The sequence below is a fragment of the Oncorhynchus masou genome, unplaced genomic scaffold (assembly GCF_036934945.1).
Source record: "Oncorhynchus masou masou isolate Uvic2021 unplaced genomic scaffold, UVic_Omas_1.1 unplaced_scaffold_3557, whole genome shotgun sequence".
NCBI classification, from domain to species: Eukaryota; Metazoa; Chordata; class Actinopteri; order Salmoniformes; family Salmonidae; genus Oncorhynchus; species Oncorhynchus masou.
The window spans coordinates 17,785-37,047 of record NW_027009964.1 but is presented as its reverse complement, the minus strand read 5'-3'; the positions used below and the strand labels follow the sequence as shown (position 1 = coordinate 37,047).

The 19,263-nt window shown below is 45.6% G+C and overlaps 1 protein-coding gene across 1 annotated transcript; it reads right to left on the bottom strand.

Moving 5' to 3' along the window:
• Positions 1-1,309: 1,309 nt before the first annotated feature.
• On the bottom strand, positions 1,310-17,885 carry LOC135534549 (PI-PLC X domain-containing protein 1-like; the record flags this gene model as incomplete). The annotated part of the gene is made up of 4 exons (XM_064961507.1): positions 1,310-3,131; positions 10,229-10,409; positions 14,787-14,942; positions 17,757-17,885. Coding segments are annotated over 4 exons (735 nt in total), but the record flags the coding sequence as incomplete, so codon positions are not given.
• Positions 17,886-19,263: the final 1,378 nt, after the last annotated feature.

Genomic DNA, 19,263 nt, shown 5'->3' with positions numbered 1-19,263 from the left:
TTGCGTTGCTGAGTGAGGGTTGAGTGTTAGTTGTGCCTTGTTTAAAGGTCGGCATGACCTGACCTGTCAATGGCCTTCTATGGTTGTATTGTTCTAATCCAGGGGGACTAATACATTCCATGGAGGGCTTAGTGTCTGCTGGTTGTGTCCTTACAATAAAGCAATAGACAACCATGTGAGGGTAGTTACTAATCAGTGACCTTTATTCATCAATCAAGTACAAGAGAGGAGCCAAAACACTCGGCCCTCTGTGGAATGAGTGACACATTGTAATCTATTCACTTTTGACAGACCGCTGACTTCTCCTCTCCGTGATCTCTGAACTGGAGGCATGAATTAAAATACTTTTTTCAGACCAAACACTTTTTATTTTTACATTGGTCAATTATATGTGAAACCTGTAAGGTAAAACATTCTGTCGATTGTTTCTCTATTCAAAATGCTCATCCTGGCGAATCTTGTCCACAGGCACAGGTCTTTTCAGTAGTAATGAAGGCATGCTTCTGAAAGAGTTCAAGGTCAAAGGTCATAACTCAGCTGTAGCACAGTCATAGGAGGTCATAGGTCATGCTCAGAGTTGTGCGTCTGATATCATGCAATGGTTCATTTAGGTTTGATCTGAGGGTGCATTCCAAATGGCACCCTATTCCCTATGGGCCCTGGTCAAAAGAAGTGCACCGCGTAGGGAATAGGGAGCCTTTTGGGACAGACTTGTTCTTCAGTTGTGTACAGCATTAACGTTATAACTAGGGAGATACAAGCATTCTTTAACCACAGATCCTGGATATCTAATGGAAATACATCGTAGGTGCTAACCATTTGTAACGTGGTTTTGCTTGCCAAATGGCACCCTATTCCCTACATAGTGCACTACTTTTGATCAGGGCCCATAAGGGTCTGGTGAAAAGTAGTGCACTATTTAGCGTCTGGTTCCATTTGTGACACCATCATAGTTTTGTGCTCTATGGAAGAGGCTGTATTATTGTTAGCACTCGTTATAGTCAGAGATGGTTACAGAGGTTTTAGACAGAACATTCATTATTGCTTAGGTCAAAGGAACATTTTAAAATATGGCCACATTGCCTGAGATATGAAATACATACATTAGTTGGAGGATTAGAGGAGGATCAGGGAGTTAGAGGGGGGTTAGAGGGGTTAAAGGAGAGTTAGAGGAGAGTTAGAGGAGAGTTAAAGAGTTAGAGGAGAGTTAAAGAGTTAGAGGAGAGTTAAAGAGTTAGAGGAGAGTTAAAGAGTTAGAGGAAAGTTAAAGAGTTAGAGGAGGGTTAGAGGAGGGTTAGAGGAGAGTTAAAGAGTTAGAGGAGAGTTAAAGAGTTAGAGGAAAGTTAAAGAGTTAGAGGAGGGTTAGAGGAGGGTTAGAGGAGAGTTAGAGGAGAGTTAAAGAGTTAGAGGAGAGTTAGAGGAGGGTTAGACGAGGGTTAGACGAGGGTTAAAGAGTTAGAGGAGAGTTAGAGGAGGGTTAGAGAGAGGGTTAGGGATAGAGGGTTAGAGAGAGGGTTAGGGATAGAGGGTTAGAGAGAGGGTTAGAGAGAGAGGGTTAGGGATAGAGGGTTAGAGAGAGGGTTAGGGATAGCGGGTTAGAGAGAGGGTTAGAGGGTTAGAGATAGAGGGTTAGAATGTTAGGAGGGTTAGAGTTAGAGGAGGGTTAGAGATAGAGGGTTAGGGATAGAGGGTTAGAGTTAGGAGGGTTAGAGATAGAGGGTTAGAAGGTTAGGGCTAGTAAACAAGATAACAAAAGTCCAAAGTAAACAGATAAATAAATCAGTGCAGATCAGGGGGGAAAAGAGAGCAGGTCAACACAGGAAGAGAAGAGAGGAGCTCAACAGGCAAACATTTCACTGTCGGCAATATAATTGTGCAAATATATCCTATCAGAATCTATTGTTCAAGTTTTTTTTTTTTTTAACAAGCAAAGTTCTATTACATCATGTTACAGTCCCATCCTCTTCTACAGCATAGTTAAAACATGGTATCATGCTACAGTCCCATCCTCTTCTACAGCATAGTTAAAACATGGTATCATGCTACAGTCCCATCCTCTTCTACAGCATAGTTAAAACATGGTATCATGCTACAGTCCCATCCTCTTCTACAGCATAGTTAAAACATGGTATCATGCTACAGTCCCATCCTCTTCTACAGCATAGTTAAAACATGGTATCATGTTACAGTCCCATCCTCTTCTACAGCATAGTTAAACATGGTATCATGTTACAGTCCCATCCTCTTCTACTGCATAGTTAAACATGGTATCATGTTACAGTCCCATCCTCTTCTACTGCATAGTTAAACATGGTATCATGCTACAGTCCCATCCTCTTCTACAGCATAGTTAAACATGGTATCATGCTACAGTCCCATCCTCTTCTACAGCATAGTTAAACATGGTATCATGCTACAGTCCCATCCTCTTCTACCGCATAGTTAAAACATGGTATCATGTTACAGTCCCATCCTCTTCTACCGCATAGTTAAAACATGGTATCATGTTACAGTCCCATCCTCTTCTACTGCATAGTTAAAACATGGTATCATGCTACAGTCCCATCCTCTTCTACCGCATAGTTAAAACATGGTATCATGCTACAGTCCCATCCTCTTCTACCGCATAGTTAAAACATGGTATCATGTTACAGTCCCATCCTCTTCTACCGCATAGTTAAAACATGGTATCATGCTACAGTCCCATCCTCTGCACAGAATACCATGTTTTAACTATGCTGTAGAAATCAGATGTGTCAGATAATGCATCCCAAATGGCACCCTATTCCCTACACGCATGACTTTGACCAGAGGCCTATGGGCTACAGAGGTAATATGGTCATTTGGGACACAACAGATGTGTCAGTTTCCTCTGCTAACATCACAAGGACCAGTGCAGTGGACTAAATGTTGATTCAGTGCGATGACGGTGGGTACGAAGTGGCTCTCTGAGACAAAGTCCCCAGCTATGATGTTGAGGGAGCGGGAGTCGGAGCCGGGGCTCTGGCCCCTGACCCAGGAGAGCAGGGCAGGGTAGGTAGACATCACCAGGTCCTTCAGAGACTCAGTGGGGTGAGAACAGATGTACTTCAGATCCTCTGTCAGGTTGATGCCCGTCACAAAGAACCCTCCTGACAACAAACACCAAATCAATGTTCTGTTTGATTCAAAAACACTCATTACAACACATCCCACAAACGTATGTTACTCATGGAAAATATTGGGTGAAAACAATATATCGTAGACAGTGTTAGATACCCCTTTACTCTGCACAACACTACAGATACATTCTAATCACATCATAAGAGCGTTTAACTGTTCAGTACGGGGGAAATCCCACGCGAGATAAGCGTAAATGGAACTTAATTCCCTATTCTGATTTTGAACGTAAGCATGAGAATAGCATGCTATTCACCAGTTATTTCTCTAGGTGGAAATGGTATAAATAAAAGGTGTGTCTAGATACGCAGTATTCTGACAACTTAATTCCAACACCTTTACGCGAGAGGAAGACTTACTAAGGTTTGGCGAACCAACCGGTTCCAAGAGGAAAATGCTACAAGGGCAGTGTTTGGTGCTGAAATAAACTAATATCCATATATTTAGATTGCTTTCTTTCATTGATCCCTAATATTCTGACCCTGCTCTCTCAATATAGATAAATATAAGACAAAACACACATCACGACAAGAGAGGTCCTGTGTGGCTCAGTCGGTAGAGCACGGCGCTTGCAACGCCAAGCGTCGTGGGTTCGATTCCCGCTAGGGCCACCCATATGTAAAAAGTAGTGGCCCCAGCCGACTTGTAAGTCGCTTTGGACAAAAGCGTCTGCTAAATGGGATATATATTTTAAGAGAGACAACACTACATAAACAGAGACCTAAGACAACAACATAGCAAGGCAGCAACACATGACAACACAACATGGTAGCAACACAACATGACAACAACATGGTAGCAACACAAATTGGCAGCAGCACAACATGGTACAAACATTATTGGGCACAACAGCACAAACAGCAGAAATGGCAAGAAGGTAGAGACAACAATACATCACGCAATGCAGCCACAACTGTCAGTAAGAGTGTCCATGATTGAGTCTTTGAATGAAGAGACTGAGATAAATCTGTCCAGTTTGAGTGTTAGTTCCAGTCGCTAACTGCAGTGAACTGAAAAGACGAGCGAGCCAGGGATGTGTTTGCTTTGGGGACCTTTAACAGAATGTGACTGGCAGAACGGATGTTGTATGTGGAGAATGAGGGCTATCTCAGATAGGAGGGGGCCGTATAGATGTGTTCAAGTGAGTCTATTGACAGAATTCTAACCAAAAGGTATGGACTTCCATAGTGACACAGTGGTCTAAGGCACTAGCCAGGGGAGCTTTCCTTGGCTCATTGCACTCAAGCGACTCCTTGTGGTGGGCCAGGCGCCTGCAGGCTGACTTGGTTCGTCAGTTGAACGGTGTTTCCTCTGACACATTGGTGCAGCTGGCTTCTGGGTTAGCGAGTGGGTTTGGCGGGTCATTTTATGGAAGACGCACGGCTCGACCTGAGAACGTTGGGGAGTTGCAGCGATGAGACAAGATCATAAATCACAAAGTTGGGGAGAAAAAAGTATAAAAAAGAGATGGCTGAAGATAGATTACGATCTGAAAACCCTATTGAAAATCTGTTGGCCAGCAAATGGGAGGGGTTTCAGTGGTTGAATTACATTTATTCAGAGCACGTAAGGTAACCATAAGGTAAGTCTAAATAACAAATACTGAGAAGTGCGTAGGAGAGGAAAGGCGTGCGTAGGAAAGGAAAGGCGTGCGTAGGAAAGGAAAGGCGTGCGTAGGAGAGGAAAGGCGTGCGTAGGAGAGGAAAGGCGTGCGTAGGAGAGGAAAGGCGTGCGTAGGAGAGGAAAGGCGTGCGTAGGAGAGGAAAGGCGTGCGTAGGAGAGGAAAGGCGTGCGTAGAAGAGGAAAGGCGTACGTAGGAGAGGAAAGGCGTGCGTAGGAGTGGTAAGGCGTGCGTAGGAAAGGAAAGGCGTGCGTAGGAAAGGAATGGTGTGCGTAGGAAAGGCGTGCGTAGGAAAGGAAAGGCGTGCGTAGGAAAGGAAAGGCGTGCGTAGGAAAGGAAAGGCGTGCGTAGGAAAGGAAAGGCGTGCGTAGGAAAGGAAAGGCGTGCGTAGGAAAGGAAAGGCGTGCGTAGGAAAGGAAAGGCGTGCGTAGGATAGGAAAGGCGTGCGTAGGAAAGGAAAGGCGTGCGTAGGAGAGGAAAGGCGTGCGTAGGAAAGGAAAGGCGTGCGTAGGAAAGGAAAGGCGTGCGTAGGAAAGGAAAGGAGTGCGTAGGAAAGGAAAGGCGTGCGTAGGAAAGGAAAAGGCGTGCGTAGGAGAGGAAAGGGCGTGCGTAGGAAAGGAAAGGCGTGCGTAGGAAAGGAAAGGCGTGCGTAGGAAGGCGTGCGTAGGAAAGGAAAGGCGTGCGTAGGAAGGCGTGCGTAGGAAGGCGTGCGTAGGACAGGAAAGGCGTGCGTAGGACAGGAAAGGCGTGCGTAGGAAGGCGTGCGTAGGAAAGGAAAGGCGTGCGTAGGAGAGGAAAGGCGTGCGTAGGAAAGGAAAGGCGTGCGTAGGAAAGGAAAGGCGTGCGTAGGAGAGGAAAGGCGTGCGTAGGAAAGGAAAGGCGTGCGTAGGAAAGGAAAGGCGTGCGTAGGAAAGGCGTGCGTAGGAAAGGAAAGGAGTGCGTAGGAGAGGAAAGGCGTGCGTAGGAAAGGAAAGGCGTGCGTAGGAAAGGAAAGGCGTGCGTAGGAAAGGAAAGGCGTGCGTAGGAAAGGAAAGGCGTGCGTAGGAAAGGAAAGGCGTGCGTAGGAGAGGAAAGGAAAGGTGTGCGTAAGAGAGGAAAGGTGTCCGTAGGAGAGGAAAGGCGTGCGTAGGAAAGGAAAGGCGTGCGTAGGAGAGGAAAGGCGTGCGTAGGAGAGGAAAGGCGTGCGTAGGGAAGGAAAGGCGTGCGTAGGAAAGGAAAGGCGTGCGTAGGAGAGGAAAGGCGTGCGTAGGAGAGGAAAGGCGTGCGTAGGGAAGGAAAGGCGTGCGTAGGAAAGGAAAGGCGTGCGTAGGAAAGGAAAGGCGTGCGTAGGAGAGGAAAGGCGTGCGTAGGAGAGGAAAGGCTCGCGTAGGGAAGGAAAGGCGTGCGTAGGAAAGGAAAGGCGTGCGTAGGAAAGGAAAGGCGTGCGTAGGAAAGGAAAGGCGTGCGTAGGAGAGGAAAGGAAAGGTGTGCGTAGGAAAGGAAAGGCGTGCGTAGGAAAGGAAAGGCGTGCGTAGGAAAGGCGTGCATAGGAGAGGAAAGGCGTGAGTAAGAAAGGAAAGGCGTGCCTAGGAGAGGAAAGGCGTGCGTAGGAAAGGAAAGGCGTGCGTAGGAGAGGAAAGGCGTGCGTAGGAAAGGAAAGGCGTGCGTAGGAAAGGAAAGGCGTGCGTAGGAAAGGAAAGGCGTGCGTAGGAGAGGAAAGGCGTGCGTAGGAAAGGAAAGGCGTGCGTAGGAAAGGAAAGGCGTGCGTAGGAGAGGAAAGGCGTGCGTAGGAAAGGAAAGGCGTGCGTAGGAAAGGAAAGGCGTGCGTAGGAAAGGAAAGGCGTGCGTAGGAAAGGAAAGGCGTGCGTAGGAAAGGAAAGGCGTGCGTAGGAAAGGAAAGGCGTGCGTAGGAGAGGAAAGGAAAGGTGTGCATAAGAGAGGAAAGGTGTCCGTAGGAGAGGAAAGGTGTGCGTAGGAAAGGAAAGGCGTGCGTAGGAGAGGAAAGGCGTGCGTAGGAGAGGAAAGGCGTGCGTAGGGAAGGAAAGGCGTGCGTAGGAAAGGAAAGGCGTGCGTAGGAGAGGAAAGGAAAGGTGTGCATAAGAGAGGAAAGGTGTCCGTAGGAGAGGAAAGGTGTGCGTAGGAAAGGAAAGGCGTGCGTAGGAGAGGAAAGGCGTGCGTAGGAGAGGAAAGGCGTGCGTAGGGAAGGAAAGGCGTGCGTAGGAAAGGAAAGGCGTGCGTAGGAGAGGAAAGGCGTGCGTAGGAGAGGAAAGGCGTGCGTAGGGAAGGAAAGGCGTGCGTAGGAAAGGAAAGGCGTGCGTAGGAAAGGAAAGGCGTGCGTAGGAAAGGAAAGGCGTGCGTAGGAGAGGAAAGGCTCGCGTAGGGAAGGAAAGGCGTGCGTAGGAAAGGAAAGGCGTGCGTAGGAAAGGAAAGGCGTGCGTAGGAAAGGAAAGGCGTGCGTAGGAGAGGAAAGGAAAGGTGTGCGTAGGAAAGGCGTGCGTAGGAAAGGAAAGGCGTGCGTAGGAAAGGCGTGCATAGGAGAGGAAAGGCGTGCGTAGGAGAGGAAAGGCGTGCGTAGGAGAGGAAAGGTGTGCGTAGGAAAGGAAAGGCGTGCGTAGGAAAGGAAAGGCGTGCGTAGGAGAGGAAAGGTGTGCGTAGGAGAGGAAAGGTGTGCGTAGGAGAGGAAAGGTGTGCGTAGGAGAGGAAAGGTGTGCGTAGGAGAGGAAAGGTGTGCGTAGGAGAGGAAAGGCGTGCGTAGGAGAGGAAAGGCGTGCGTAGGAGAGGAAAGGCGTGCGTAGAAGAGGAAAGGCGTACGTAGGAGAGGAAAGGCGTGCGTAGGAGTGGTAAGGCGTGCGTAGGAAAGGAAAGGCGTGCGTAGGAAAGGAATGGCGTGCGTAGGAAAGGCGTGCGTAGGAAAGGAAAGGCGTGCGTAGGAAAGGAAAGGCGTGCGTAGGAAAGGAAAGGCGTGCGTAGGAAAGGAAAGCGTGCGTAGGAAAGGAAAGGCGTGCGTAGGAAAGGAAAGGCGTGCGTAGGAAAGGAAAAGGCGTGCGTAGGAAAGGAAAGGCGTGCGTAGGAAAGGAAAGGCGTGCGTAGGAGAGGAAAAAGCGTGCGTAGGAAAGGAAAGGCGTGCGTAGGAAAGGAAAGGCGTGCGTAGGAAAGGAAAGGAGTGCGTAGGAAAGGAAAGGCGTGCGTAGGAAAGGAAAGGCGTGCGTAGGAGAGGAAAGGCGTGCGTAGGAAAGGAAAGGCGTGCGGAGGAAAGGAAAGGCGTGCGTAGGAAGGCGTGCGTAGGAAAGGAAAGCGTGCGTAGGAAGGCGTGCGTAGGAAGGCGTGCGTAGGACAGGAAAGGCGTGCGTAGGAAGGCGTGCGTAGGAAAGGAAAGGCGTGCGTAGGAGAGGAAAGGCGTGCGTAGGAAAGGAAAGGCGTGCGTAGGAAAGGAAAGGCGTGCGTAGGAGAGGAAAGGCGTGCGTAGGAAAGGAAAGGCGTGCGTAGGAAAGGAAAGGCGTGCGTAGGAAAGGCGTGCGTAGGAAAGGAAAGGAGTGCGTAGGAAAGGCGTGCGTAGGAAAGGAAAGGCGTGCGTAGGAAAGGAAAGGCGTGCGTAGGAAAGGAAAGGCGTGCGTAGGAAAGGAAAGGCGTGCGTAGGAAAGGAAAGGCGTGCGTAGGAGAGGAAAGGAAAGGTGTGCGTAAGAGAGAAAGGTGTCCGTAGGAGAGGAAAGGCGTGCGTAGGAAAGGAAAGGCGTGCGTAGGAGAGGAAAGGCGTGCGTAGGAGAGGAAAGGCGTGCGTAGGGAAGGAAAAGGCGTGCGTAGGAAAGGAAAGGCGTGCGTAGGAGAGGAAAGGCGTGCGTAGGAGAGGAAAGGCGTGCGTAGGGAAGGAAAGGCGTGCGTAGGAAAGGAAAGGCGTGCGTAGGAAAGGAAAGGCGTGCGTAGGAAAGGAAAGGCGTGCGTAGGAGAGGAAAGGCTAGCGTAGGGAAGGACAGGCGTGCGTAGGAAAGGAAAGGCGTGCGTAGGAAAGGAAAGGCGTGCGTAGGAAAGGAAAGGCGTGCGGAGGAGAGGAAAGGAAAGGTGTGCGTAGGAAAGGAAAGGCGTGCGTAGGAAAGGAAAGGCGTGCGTAGGAAAGGCGTGCATAGGAGAGGAAAGGCGTGAGTAAGAAAGGAAAGGCGTGCCTAGGAGAGGAAAGGCGTGCGTAGGAAAGGAAAGGCGTGCGTAGGAGAGGAAAGGCGTGCGTAGGAAAGGAAAGGCGTGCGTAGGAAAGGAAAGGCGTGCGTAGGAAAGGAAAGGCGTGCGTAGGAGAGGAAAGGCGTGCGTAGGAAAGGAAAGGCGTGCGTAGGAAAGGAAAGGCGTGCGTAGGAGAGGAAAGGCGTGCGTAGGAAAGGAAAGGCGTGCGTAGGAAAGGAAAGGCGTGCGTAGGAAAGGAAAGCGTGCGTAGGAAAGGAAAGGCGTGCGTAGGAAAGGAAAGGCGTGCGTAGGAAAGGAAAGGCGTGCGTAGGAGAGGAAAGGAAAGGTGTGCATAAGAGAGGAAAGGTGTCCGTAGGAGAGGAAAGGTGTGCGTAGGAAAGGAAGGCGTGCGTAGGAGAGGAAAAGGCGTGCGTAGGAGAGGAAAGGCGTGCGTAGGGAAGGAAAGGCGTGCGTAGGAAAGGAAAGGCGTGCGTAGGAGAGGGAAAGGAAAGGTGTGCATAAGAGAGAAAGGTGTCCGTAGGAGAGGAAAGGTGTGCGTAGGAAAGGAAAGGCGCGTGCGTAGGAGAGGAAAGGCGTGCGTAGGAGAGGAAAAGGCGTGCGTAGGGAAGGAAAAGGCGTGCGTAGGAAAGGAAAGGCGTGCGTAGGAGAGGAAAAGGCGTGCGTAGGAGAGGAAAAGGCGTGCGTAGGGAAGGAAAAGGCGTGCGTAGGAAAGGAAAAGACGTGCGTAGGAAAGGAAAGGCGTGCGTAGGAAAGGAAAGGCGTGCGTAGGAGAGGAAAGGCTCGCGTAGGGAAGGAAAGGCGTGCGTAGGAAAGGAAAGGCGTGCGTAGGAAAGGAAAGGCGTGCGTAGGAAAGGAAAGGCGTGCGTAGGAGAGGAAAGGAAAGGTGTGCGTAGGAAAGGCGTGCGTAGGAAAGGAAAGGCGTGCGTAGGAAAGGCGTGCATAGGAGAGGAAAGGCGTGCGTAGGAGAGGAAAGGCGTGCGTAGGAGAGGAAAGGTGTGCGTAGGAAAGGAAAGGCGTGCGTAGGAAAGGAAAGGCGTGCGTAGGAGAGGAAAGGTGTGCATAGGAGAGGAAAGGTGTGCGTAGGAGAGGAAAGGTGTGCGTAGGAGAGGAAAGGTGTGCGTAGGAGAGGAAAGGTGTGCGTAGGAGAGGAAAGGCGTGCGTAGGAAAGGCGTATATTATTCAAGTCTGCATCGGCCCCTATAAGTGCACAGCGGCACTTCTATTTCTAAATGATTGGCAGTTAGATAATCCTTACTCTGCACAATATTTCATAGCAATATGTGGTCATCTGTAGGTTACCTGGGCGGCCATGTTGTTTCCTGTGTTCGAACTCCTCGATCAGATCCTCGGCTTTACACTTGTTGGCCCACCAGTAGGGGATGTGAGGCCAAAGGTCGCTATAGAGGCTGACCATGCTGTGCTCATAGGAGACAATCACCTGGTAACCCAACGACCACAGGTTCCTCAGCGTCACCACGTCCTGGAACACAGAGGATCATGGGAATGTTGGGATCAGGGAATGGAATCATGGGAAAGTATGGCTCATGCCATGCTAGGAAACATTATGGTAACACTATATATTTAAAAAAAAATACAATGTTTGTAATTATTTTCATAATACACAACATACGCACACAAACATCCATGACATCCCAGCTGACCACACCCCCATCTCCAGCACTCTCTGCCACATGGGGTCAAACTGCACCATGTTGTTTCTCTCCGTCGCCCCACACACTTTCAACATTTAGATAATAAAGAATTTGACCTTTCCATTGTGTTAACGGAGGAGGATTGGTTGATTTCCAGTTTTTAAATATACATTTCCGGAAGTCATGGATTATTGAGTGAATGTTAGTTTTACACTTAAGAACACGACTCTGCTGGTGTGCTGTAGAATGTGAATTTCGTCTCTTGTATAATAAATGATTTCCATTAGTTTATACTGGATTAAGTTACATTTGTCTTATTAACTGTCATTTCTTCAGTTATGTTCCAACATCCCTCCATCTTGTGCTTTTTAAGTCTTGGCTGCAATAGTTTATATTTTTTTCTAAGTTGTATAGGTTTTCTGCAAGGTTTTATATACAGTTGAAGTCGGAAGTTTACATACACTTAGGTTGTAGTCATTAAAACTCATTATTCAACCACTCCACAAATTTCTTCTTAACAAACTATCGTTTTGGAAAGTCAGTTATGCACAAAGTAGATGTCCTGAGACAAGTAATTTTTCCAGACAGATCATTTCACTCATAACTCACTGTGTCACAATTCCAATGGGTCAGAAGTTTACATAAACTAAGTTAACTGTGCCTTTAAAAAGTTTGGAAAATTCCAGAAAATTATGTCATACCGCTCAGGAAGCAGACGCGTTCTGTCTCCTAGAGATGAACGTACTTTGGTGCGAAAAGTGCAAAACAATCCCAGAACAACAGCAAAGGGTCTTATGAAGATGCTGGAGGAAACCGGTACAAAAGTATCTATATCCACAGTAAAACAAGTCCTATATCGACATAACCTGAAAGGCCACTCAGCAAGGAAGAAAGCCACTGCTCCAAAATCGCCATAAAAAAGCCAGACTGGTTTGCAACTGCATATGGGGACAAAGATCATTATTTTTGGAGAAATGTGCTCTGGTCTGATGAAACTAAAATATAACTGTTTGGCCATAATGACCATCGTTATGTTTGGAGGAAAAAGGGGGAGGCTTGCAAGCCGAAGAACACCATCCCAACGGTGAAGCACGGGGGTGGCAACATTATGTTGAGGGGGTGCTTTGCTGCAGGAGGGACTGGTGCACTTCACAAAATAGATGGCATCACGAGGTAGGAAATTTTGGTGAATATATTGAAGCAACATCTCAAGACATCAGTCAGGAAGTTAAAGCTTGGTCGCAAATGGGTCTTCCACATGGACAGTGACCGCAAGCATACTTCCAAAATTGTGGTAAAATGGCTTAAGAACAACAAAGTCAAGGTATTGGAGTGGCCATCACAAAGCCCTGACCTCAATCCTATAGAACATGTGTGGGCAGAACTGAAAAAGCATGTGCAAGCAAGGAGGCCTGCAAACCTGACTCCGTTACACCAGCTTTGTCAGGAGGAATGAACCAAAAATCACCCAACTTATTGTGGGAAGCTTGTGGAAGGCAACCCGAAACGTTTGACCCAAGTTAAACAACTTAAAGGCAATGGTACCAAATACTAATTGAGTGTATGTAAACTTCTGACCCAATGGGAATGTGATGAAAGAAATAAAAGCTGAAATAAATCACTCTGCTATTATTTCACATTCTTAAAATAAAGTGGCGATCCTGACTGACCTAAAACAGGGAGTTTTTGCTAGGATTAAATGTCAGCAATTGTGAAAAACAGGGTTTAAATGTATATGGCTAAGGTATATCTGAACTTCCGACTTTAACTGTATGTACGATAAGTCCACTCTCTTTCTCTCCCCCTCTTTCTTTGCCCACCCCCTTTCCTTTCATTGTGTAACAAGCCGTCATATCGGGTTAGTCCACTAGGGACTTTTCATTACATTATGTTAGTAATCAATACAACCAATACCGTGTTTATGTAATTCTGTGTGATTATTTAGTTAGTTAGTAAATAAACAATTAAGCCAATTTGTGTATCGCTCATTCATCACTAAGGTTAGGGTTTGTGCTGATATCCAAGGATTATGTGATGTTCAGAACGAGACTGATGAGGTAATGATTAATATGTGACTGTTATTGATGTAAGAGATATCTGTACATCTTTGGAGTTTGAGTCGGGAGATAGTCACCCTAAACAACTTTTCCCGTGGTGCCCCAAGTTCCTAATGAGTTAATTGTTACGTGATTAATTTACTTGAGTAATAATTAAACAGAGTAGTTAATTATTTCATAAATAGCAGTCATCACATTAATGATAAAACGTCACAACACCTGGTACCCCTGCACATCAACTTGGTACTGGTACCCTGTGTATATAGCCAAGTTATTACCTGGTACCCTGTGTATATAGCCAAGGTATTACCTGGTGCCCTGTGTATATAGCCAAGTTATTACCTGGTACCCTGTGTATATAGCCAAGGTATTACCTGGTGCCCTGTGTATATAGCCAAGTTATTACCTGGTACCCTGTGTATATAGCCAAGGTATTACCTGGTGCCCTGTGTATATAGCCAAGTTATTACCTGGTACCCTGTGTATATAGCCAAGTTATTACCTGGTGCCCTGTGTATATAGCCAAGTTATAACCTGGTACCCTGTGTATATAGCCAAGTTATTACCTGGTGCCCTGTGTATATAGCCAAGTTATTGTTACTCATTGATATTTTTTCCTAGTGTTCTTATTTTTTTCTTTGGTGTGTCTCTCTGCATTGTGGGGAATGCCCTGGAAGTAAGCTTTTCACTATTAGTCTATAACTGTTATTTACGGCGCATGTGACAAATACCATTTGATTTTCTATTTGATTCCAATGTTACCTTTAAGATGTGCGCAGGCTTTTATTTTGTAAAGTGGTTTCTTGCATCAAACAACACAATACAAAAACATTTTCAATCACCTCCTTGTTTGACAGGATAAACAGGTTGATCCTGCTGACCAAGGGTCTGATCAACTGCTTGACGTAGCAGCTAGTTATGTTCTGGTTCTTGTCTATTAATGTTCTGTATTATGTCATGTTTTGTGTAAACCCCAGGAAGAGTAGCTGCTGCTTTTGTAACAGTTAATGGGGATCCAAATACAATTCCAAGTGGCTGAATGATAGAACAGCTATTTCCATGTTAAAATATTATGGGATGCATTTTCTCCATTGTTTCTGATGGTAGGCCCTACATTATGATCAAACAGCCACAGTAGCCTACTAGACCACTGTTAAAACTAACTTAAAGCAGGTGCAGCCTCAGTGTTCACAGTAAAACTGTAACTTAAAGCTGGTCCAGCCTCAGTGTTCACAGTAAAACTGTAACTTAAAGTGAGTACAGCCTGTGTTCACAGTAAAACTGTAACTTAAAGCTGGTCCAGCCTCAGTGTTCACAGTAAAACTGTAACTTAAAGTGAGTACAGCCTCAGTGTTCACAGTAAAACTGTAACTTAAAGCGAGTGCAGCCTCAGTGTTCACAGTAAAACTGTAACTTAAAGCAGGTGCAGCCTCAGTGTTCACAGTAAAACTGCAACTTAAAGCGGGTACAGCCTCAGTGTTCACAGTAAAGCTGTAACTTAAAGTGAGTACAGCCTCAGTGTTCACAGTAAAACTGTAACTTAAAGCAGGTGCAGCCTCAGTGTTCACAGTAAAACTGTAACTTAAAGCAGGTACAGCCTCAGTGTTCACAGTAAAACTGTAACTTAAAGCAGGTACAGCCTCAGTGTTCACAGTAAAACTGTAACTTAAAGCAGGTACAGCCTCAGTGTTCACAGTAAAACTGTAACTTAAAGCAGGTCCAGCCTCAGTGTTCACATTAAAACTGTAACTTAAAGCAGGTACAGCCTCAGTGTTCACAATAAACGCTCACTGGAAGTTGCTCAGCAGACCTGAAATTTGCTCATTGCCAAAAAAGATTAGAGGGAACATTGGAGGTGTCCCTACCGTAGTTGGACAGTGCTTGGAGGTGTCCCTACCATAGTTGGACAGTGCTTGGAGGTGTCCCTACCGTAGTTGGACAGTGCTTGGAGGTGTCCCTACCGTAGTTGGACAGTGCTTGGAGGTGTCCCTACCGTAGTTGGACAGTGCTTGGAGGTGTCCCTAGTTGGACAGTGCTTGGAGGTGTCCCTACCGTAGTTGGACAGTGCTTGGAGGTGTCCCTACCGTAGTTGGACAGTGCTTGGAGGTGTCCCTACTGTAGTTGGACAGAGCCTGGAGGTGTCCCTACCGTAGTTGGACAGAGCCTGGAGGTGAAGATGGTTCTGATGGTGGATATAAGTCCAGTGTGGAGGTCCTGGTTCAGACCCAGGAAGTGACTGAAGGACAGCAGAACCACCTCTCTAGAATGGACATCTAGCCAGGTTCTGATCTCCTGAAGAACGGTCTGTGGAGAACAGACATCGGTCCAACTAGTGTGACACAACCACAGCAACATCTGAAATCAATTATATATCCCAAATCCTATTTGTATATGTCGTAAGGTTGTCAGATAAGAACAGGAGTCTAGTAAATGGTACAACCCCTCTCTGTAGCCCCTTGTCAGAATGTCTACTATACCTCCCTGCTCGTATAGAAGTACAGATTATACCTTTAACATTGAATGTAGTCTACACTCTGTGGTAGAATGGAAGTATCACACCTCTACATTGAGCGTAATGTACACTCCATAGTATCACACCTCTACATTGAGCATAGTGTACACTCCGTAGTATCACACCTCTACATTGAGCATAGTGTACACTCCGTAGTATCATACCTCTACATTGAGCATAGTGTACACTCCGTAGTATCACACCTCTACATTGAGCATAGTGTACACTCTGTAGTATCACACCTCTACATTGAGCATAGTGTACACTCCGTAGTATCATACCTCTACATTGAGCATAGCGTACACTCCGTAGTATCACACCTCTACATTGAGCATAGTGTACACTCCATAGTATCACACCTCTACATTGAGCATAGTGTACACTACATAGTATCACGCCTCTACATTGAGCATAGTGTACACTCTGTAGTATCACACCTCTACATTGAGCATAGTGTACACTGTAGTATCACACCTCTACATTGAGTATAGTGTACACTCCGTAGTATCACACCTCTACATTGAGCATAGTGTACACTCCGTAGTATCACACCTCTACATTGAGCATAGTGTACACTCCGTAGTATCACACCTCTACATTGAGCATAGTGTACACTCCGTAGTATCACACCTCTACATTGAGCATAGTGTACACTCCGTAGTATCACACCTCTACATTGAGCATAGCGTACAGTCGTGGTCAAAAGTTTTGAGAATGACACATATTAATTTCTACAAAGTTTTCTGCTTCAGTATCTTTAGATATTTTTGTCAGATGTTACTATGGAATACTGAAGGATAATTACAAGCATTTCATAAGTGTCAAAGGCTTTTATTGACAATTACATGAAGTTGATGCAGAGTCAATATTTGCAGTGTTGACCCTTCTTTTTCTTCTTTTTCAAGACCTCTGCAATCCGCCCTGGCATGCTGTCAATTAACTTCTGGGCCACATCCTGACTGATGGCAGCCCATTCTTGCATAATCAATGCTTGGAGTTTGTCAGAATTTGTTGGTTTTTGTTTGTCCACCCGCCTCTTGAGGATTGACCACAAGTTCTCAATGGGATTAAGGTCTGGGAGTTTCCTGGCCATGGACCCAAAATATCGATGTTATGTTCCCGAGCCACTTAGTTATCACTTTTGCCTTATGGCAAGGTGCTCCATCATGCTGGAAAAGGCATTGTTCATCACCAAACTGTTCCTGGATGGTTGCGAGAAGTTGCTCTAGGAGGATGTGTTGGTACCATTCTTTATTCATGGCTGTGTTCTTAGGCAACATTGTGAGTGAGCCCACTCCCTTGGCTGAGAAGCAACCCCACACATGAATGGTCTCAGGATGCTTTACTGTTGGAATGACACAGGACTGATGGTAGCGCTCAACTTCTCTTCTCCGGACAAGCTTTTTCCGGATGCCCCAAACAATCGGAAAGGGGATTCATCAGAGAAAATTACTTTACCCCAGTCCTCAGCAGTCCAATCCCTGTACCTTTTGCAGAATATCAGTCTCTCCCTGATGTTTTTCCTGGAGAGAACTGGCTTCTTTGCTGCCCTTCTTGACACCAGGCCATCCTCCAAAAGTCTTCCCCTCACTGTGCGTGCAGATGCACTCTCACATGCCTGCTTCCATTCCTGAGCAAGCTCTGTACTGGTGGTGCCCCGATCCCGTGACTGAATCAACTTTAGGAGACGGTCCTGGCGCTTGCTGGACTTTCTTGGGCACCCTGAAGCCTTCTTCACAACAATTGAACCGCTCTTCTTGAAGTTCTTGATGATCCGATAAATGGTTGATTTAGGTGCAATCTTATTGGCAGCAATATCCTTGCCTGTGAAGCCCTTTTTGTGCAAAGCAATGATGACGCACGTGTTTCCTTGCAGGTAACCATGGTTGACGGAGGAAAAACAATGATTCCAAGCACCACCCTACTTTTGAAGCTTCCAGTCTGTTATCTGAACTCAATCAGCATGACAGAGTGATCTCCAGCCGTGTCCTCGTCAACACACACCTGTGTTAACGAGATAATCACTGACATGATGTCAGCTTGTCTTTTTGTGGCAGTGCTGAAATGCAATGGAAAATGTTTTGGGGGGATTCAGTTCATTTGCATTGCAAAGAGGGGCTTTGCAATTAATTGCATAACATTCCGGAGTATATGCAAATTGCCATCATATAAACTGAGGCAGCAGACTTGGTGAAAATTAATGTGTGCCATTTTCAAAACTTTTGGCCACGACTGTACACTCCATAGTATTATACCTGTACATTTAGCATAGTGTACACTCCGTAGTATCATACCTCTAAATTTAGCATAGTGTACACTCCGTAGTATCATACCTGTACATTTAGCATAGTGTACACTCCATAGTATCATACCTGTACATTTAGCATAGTGTACACTCCGTAGTATCATACCTGTACATTTAGCATAGTGTACACTCCATAGTATCATACCTCTACATTTAGCGTAGCGTACACTCCATAGTATCATACCTCTACAGTGAGTGTAGTGTACACTCCGTAGTATCATACCTCTACAGTGAGTGTAGTGTACACTCCGTAGTATCATACCTCTACAGTGAGCGTAGTGCACACTCCATAGTATCATACCTCTACAGTGAGTGTAGTGTATACTCCATGGTAGAAGTACAGGTCAGTAGAGGTGTCGTTGGGTCGATGTGCGATCCTCAGGTCAAGATATCTGACCCCACAGTCTAGCTGCTCCTTCACTGTCGCCTCCTATAGGATATTATCAGATTAACTTTATCAGATCATCTACATTATCAGATCATCTACATTATCAGATCTACATTATTATCAGATCTACATTATTATCAGATCTACATTATTATCAGATCAACATTATTATCAGATCTACATTATTATCAGATCTACATTATCAGATCAACATTATTATCAGATCTACATTATCAGATCAACATTATTATCAGATCTACATTATTATCAGATCATCTACATTATCAGATCTACATTATTATCAGATCTACATTATTATCAGATCTACATTATTATCAGATCTACATTATTATCAGATCAACATTATTATCAGATCTACATTATCAGATCAACATTATTATCAGATCTACATTATTATCAGATCTACATTATCAGATCAACATTATTATCAGATCTACATGATCAGATCAACATTATTATCAGATCTACATTATCAGATCAACATTATTATCAGATCTACATTATCAGATCAACATTATTATCAGATCTACATTATCAGATCGACATTATCAGATCGACATTATTATCAGATCTACGTCATCAGATTGACATTATTATCAGATCAGCTACATTACCAGATCTACATGATCAGATCTACATTATCAGATCGACATTATTATCAGATCTACATTATCAGATCTACATTATCAGATCGACATTATTATCAGATCTACGTCATCAGATTGACATTATTATCAGATCAGCTACATTACCAGATCTACATTATCAGATCTACATTATCAGATCGACATTATTATCAGATCTACGTCATCAGATCGACATTATTATCAGATCTACATTATCAGATCATCAACATTATCAGAGCAACAACATTATCAGATCAACATTATCAGAGCAACAACATTATCAGATAAACATTCAGATCGACAACATTATCCGATCATAAACATTATGCGATTGACATTATTATCCGATCGACAACACATTGTGCTCCAGAAATGTAGGTTTGACACCCCTGATCATTTGTTAAAAATCCTACAGATGTGTAACTGCCCATTTATAAACAAACCCATGATGCCCCTAAGTGTATGGTCAATGTATCAGGGATGCTTCATGTATTTGTCTAAGCAATTCTGCAGCAAATCAGGTCAATGGGTCAGGTCCCATGATGCCCCTAAGTGGGTCAATGTCGGTGTCACTCCCATGATCCAAGTGTATGGTCAATGTAGGTTATGGCATTATGGCTTCCTAAACAGGGAATAGTACCCATGATGGTGTATGGTCAATATCATGTGTCACAGTATGGCCCCTAAGTGTATGGTCAATGTCATGTGTCAGCCTAGTACCCATGATGCCCCTAAGTGTATGGTCAATGTCATGTGTCAGCCTAGTACCCATG